Genomic DNA, 4,999 nt, shown 5'->3' on the forward strand with positions numbered 1-4,999 from the left:
CAAATTGATTAAACTTCTCCTCATCCACCGCATTATGCGCTCCAACGATCCTTCTTGCCAGGAAGGACAATATGCCGCGTCGTCCTAACTGTATCAGACACATAAAACACTTGCAGCACATCTTTTGCCAAAATAAAGGGTTCTGTTTTATACCCAATATTGCGAAGATCAACACTGACAAACTCATTCTTGTCACGTGTCACTCCTTATGACCCTTGAACCCATCGACATTTGAATAGGGCAACCTTGAATTCCACGTAGTTGAGCTCCCATATCTCCTCTATTTGACCATAGTATGCGGCCTTTTGCATGTTGTTATCGTAAGCATCAATGCGGACCCCACTGTTCTGATATATGCTCTTCTTGTCCTGTTGTACTGTGTAAAATGTGTATCCATATATCATAGGCCTGATATGTCATCATAGTGAATATGGGACCTGCAGGTAGTTTCTTAATGTCATTATTCGGTACATTGCTTGCTGCCACATGGTCTTTGAATCAATTGTTGAACTCTTTTATGTGCTTTTTGGCAACCCAACCTTCACCTCTCCCAAGATTTTGCTGCACGATAAGCTGTTTGTGCTTGAGTACATATGGCTCCACCAGCTTCATGTGTTCTAGGACAAGAAAATGGGCTTGGTCGTACGTTTTCCGTTCCGGATTCATAGACTTCTAGCCCAGAGTCCCAACCCCATCCAACCTCCCTTCGTGTCTTGAATGAGGCACTCCAATTGGGTTATCTGGATCCAAGTAAGTCATCGACCACTCAACAGCCTCCTCGGTCCCGTATCGGCTGATGATGTTTCCCTCCGGATATTTCCGATTATTTACGAATGACTTCAGGATACCCATGTATCTCTCATAAGGAAACATCTGGTGGAGGTAAGAGGGGCCAAGGTAGTGTATCTCCTGTACAAGGTGAACTGTGAGGTGAACCATAATATCAAAAAAAGTCAGACGGAAGAAGGCCTCCATCAGACACAGTGTCTCATGTAACCGTCTGTCTAGAGCTGTCAGTAACTTATCATCAATGACCTTTTGCTCTATGGCATTGAAGAAGAAGCAGAGGCTCATGACTGTCTCATGAACCTTCACAGGGAGCACATTCCTGATTGATACAGGTAGTACTGACGTCATAATATCGTAGTTTGTATGTAGCTCCCTTTATATATATATATAATGAACTTCTGACTGCTTGTTATCTCGCAACAATCTCGCAATTTCCAAGCTTTTCTTATATCTCGTGCTGGTCTCAGCATTGTTACCTCGCAATTTTCATCGTTTTGTTAGAACTGCGGCGATGTGTCCAACAAAAAATGGCTAAGTTCGTGGCCACTGGTAAGATGACGCATACACATAAGTGACGAACTATACGCGTAATACGTCACCTTTCAAGTAGCATAGGTTAAGCGCATCACAAAACGCGGTGACGGGCTAAGTAAACATCGTCACCTTCGCAGCTTCAGTCATGGCCCGTCACTATTGGATGTAATCTAGGTGACAGTCAAACAATGTGGACCGTCACCTTCGCAGCTCCAGTCATGACCCGTCACCATTGAATGTAATTTAGGTGACGGTCAAAAAAATGTGGACTGTCACCTCCAGTATAGGTGACGGGCATTGTTAAGACCCGTCACCTATCCTGTCTCAAAGGTGACGGGCCACGTTTCTGCCGAGGCCTCGCGAGGCCCAAACTGGTCCGAGGGTGATGCGCGGAGATAAAGCCCGTCACCTCTACTTGTGGGGTGACGGGCAACAACGGCAGGTCACTTTTGTGCACGTCACTATAGGTCATTTCTTACGTAGTGTTCCCTCCAAAAATGCTCTTCCCTCAACAAACACAATGATGCATCAAAACTTTTTATGTGGCATAGTTATGCTAGACAATTTGCATTGTGATGTCTCTTTTTTGTGTTCTTGTTTTAGTATTCTTTTCATATGTTTGTGAATTTAGTATTTTGGTTCTACTGATCAATTTTTGCGGCAAAATTGATTTTTGGTTTAACATTTTATGTATTCTAGTTAAGCATTTTTATATTCTGATTATCTGATTCAATTCTGTGTGTTTGGTGCTAGTCTGCTAGAACATGCTCACACAAATCTTGTGGAGGCAGTCCAAGCTTTTTTTTGTTCTAGAAGATGAGGCATGAACACTTGTTTATTGTGAATGTTTAGATGGGTGAAATTGCCTTTGTATGAGTTGTGATTTTGCTTACAGCTATTCAAAACTTTGCTTATAAGGTTCTACATATTGCTTTGTTCCTAACTGTTGAGTTGAATTACCCTGTACTAAAAAAAGGTAGAAACGACTAAAAACAAGAGAGTAGTGGTGTGGGTCTGAATCTGTCCGGAAACATTCCTATTTTACTAATATTTGATGCCAGACCACTAGACTAGTTTTACTATGTACTAATCGAGATGTTCTACCAAATATGGAAAACATTTCATCTATTTCCGTGGGCCTTTCCTAATTGGGGGCGGCCGTACAGTCAGCCTAATTTACAGCCGGCCATACGTTAGCCACATCCATATAAAAAAGGCATCAAATAGCCATAGAATATAAAAAAGTTATAGTTTAAACTATCTAAGCCAATATTTGGTTTATCTTTTTATATTTTCTTATTTAGTAACATGATTCCAGCCAATAATTTTTGTAGAAACTAATTAAAATATTAACAATGTTTTTATTCATATAACAATTTTTGTTCGTAATAGTATCATAAAAAATGTGAACTCGATCAGTACGTATTAGCTATGATAATGTGAAGGAGCAGCCAGGAACCGGGAAGAGAAGAGGAACAAGAAGACCGACAAAGAACATGATCTTTAAATATGGGAATGTCTATGAAGGGGGCAAAACTCTTAGGCAGATTTTCCTTTTTTTAACAATTCCCTTACAGTTGCAATAGAATTTGGGCTAACTGCTAGTATATTATTTTTTCCTTTTGCCCGTTGAATTCCTTCCTGCACTGCAATGCTTATTTAAACTAGGATACAATATCGTTTAGATATATATAAACTGCTGCCCCAAAAAAAAGTTAAGATAAACTTCCTCTGCCTAGCCTGCAGATGACAAAAATAATTGCTGGTGATATATGAAACGGTGCTGGCTCTATCTTGAAGGTTTAATTTGCTAGCCGTTTTGGCCGGTTTGCTGGCCGTAAGGACTACTAGTAGGAATTGACTTCTCTACTAACCCCGCTCTCTCCTCGCCCAAATATATCCCACGGCCGCTCACGAGTAACAGCAGACGCCACCAGCCAGCCGGCACGAGGACAGCGCGCACTGGCCCTCACCGCGAGCGGCCGATCTCCACCGCCGTCTCCGGCAGCAGGTACGCTCCGGTCCGCCCCGCGGTATACCCTACGATCCTCGCCTCCGCACTTCTCAATGGTCCTTCGTTCTTCCGTTCTAGCAGCGAGCTGAGCAGAGCTGACAGCATCGGCATGGAGGTCCGCCGCCGCCAGCTCCGCCTCCGCAACGGCGGCGCCGAGGCCGTCCACGCCGCGCCGGCCCTCCGCCGCCGCGCCAGTTTCGCCGTCTCGACCGCGCGGCGCGAGATCCACGGCGACCCGCTCCACCGCACGGCGCTGCCCCCGACGCTCCAGGGCTTCTTCCACGGCCGTGGAGAGGCCTACGACGACGACGTGCCGCGCCAGGAGTTCGGCCAGTTCGCCAGCCTGCTCGGGAGGGCGCCCGCCGCGGCGCCGGTCATCGACCCTTCCTTCCCCTTCATCACCAGGGTTCTGCCGTGGACGGACCACATCTTCCTCCTGGACTCGCGCAACGGGCTCCTCCTCTTCGGCCACCTCTCCCCGGACGCCGACGACACGCCACCGGAGCTGGACTACATCGTGTGCAACCCGGCGACGGAGCAGTGGGTGGCCGTGCCCGGCTGCGGCTGCGTCGACGACGACCTCAGCCTCATCATGCTCACCACGCACGTCTCCCTCCTCTTCGACCCGGCCCGTTCCTCCCATTTCCACCTGGTCCTCTTCTGGGACGATCTTGACATTGATGGCACGACACTGACCACAGTCCACACATACTCGTCGGAAGCTGGGGTTTGGAGCCACAGCGAGGAAGATTGGAGTGAGGAAGAAAGGCAAGGGCCATTGGAAGAGTGGAGGCGCCGTGACATGCTCACTGACAGCTCCAGCCTCTGTGGGTCCTCGAGAGCCATGGTCGATGGCCTGCTGTACTTGATCCTGGGGAGGGACCAGATAATCCAAGTGGATGTGCAAGGGAAGACACGGCGAATCATCCCGGCGCCTTTGGCTCGTGTGGATTCAGAAACCTATGTGGTGTTCGTGGGTCAATCCCAGGGGCTTCTGCATTGCATTGTGGAAGAAGGTCATGAAGGTGCCCCATCTCCGCTGGCCAGTGATGATCCTCGCATGAGATGGGGCTATGGGCTCTCGGTGTGGGTTCTTCAGGGCTCGGACTCAGATATGCAACAGTGGACCTTCAAGCACAGGATGACCAATCAGCAGCTCTTCGGGAGGATCAGTTGTCGATGCATGCTCGACTACCATGTGGTCACCATGCATCCAGATTGCAACCTGATCTTCTTCGTCCAGCACCGGGATGCCCGATTGATATCGTATGATATCGACCGGCAGGAAGTGCGAGCTCTCCATTCCTTTCAGCATGACTTTGGGCCAATTACTCTATTTAATCGCCTTACTCTGACTCCTTATGTTCCGTATTTGTCGGAGCTGTTTCTCGGAGTCATTGGTGCTCATAAGCAATAGGCAGTGGAAGTACTGCTTCTTTAGGAATCAGGAGTTTGTATCTTCCAGATGCTGCTTTGCATAAATATATAGTTTTCTATTTCATCTCAACAAAACATGAAATGTATGATGTTCACATATATCTCTCTATTGTACTTTAATTTGTTTACTGTAAGGTAGTAATGAGAACTCTTTGGCATCTACGGATCGCTGTATCGTCGCTACCGCCGGTCTGAAATTGTCATCATATCATTCTATATCTAACC

The 4,999-nt window shown here is 47.0% G+C and overlaps 1 protein-coding gene across 1 annotated transcript; it reads left to right on the forward strand.

Annotated features, from left to right (window-relative positions):
- Positions 1 to 3,446: 3,446 nt before the first annotated feature.
- LOC120695016 lies at positions 3,447 to 4,754 on the forward strand. The gene is made up of 2 exons (XM_039978344.1): positions 3,447 to 3,452; positions 3,561 to 4,754. The coding sequence occupies exons 1-2, from the start codon at positions 3,447 to 3,449 to the stop codon at positions 4,752 to 4,754; spliced, it is 1,200 nt and encodes a 399-aa protein (XP_039834278.1).
- Positions 4,755 to 4,999: the final 245 nt, after the last annotated feature.

This window comes from Panicum virgatum, chromosome 2K, assembly GCF_016808335.1.
Source record: "Panicum virgatum strain AP13 chromosome 2K, P.virgatum_v5, whole genome shotgun sequence".
Lineage (NCBI taxonomy): Eukaryota > Viridiplantae > Streptophyta > Magnoliopsida > Poales > Poaceae > Panicum > Panicum virgatum.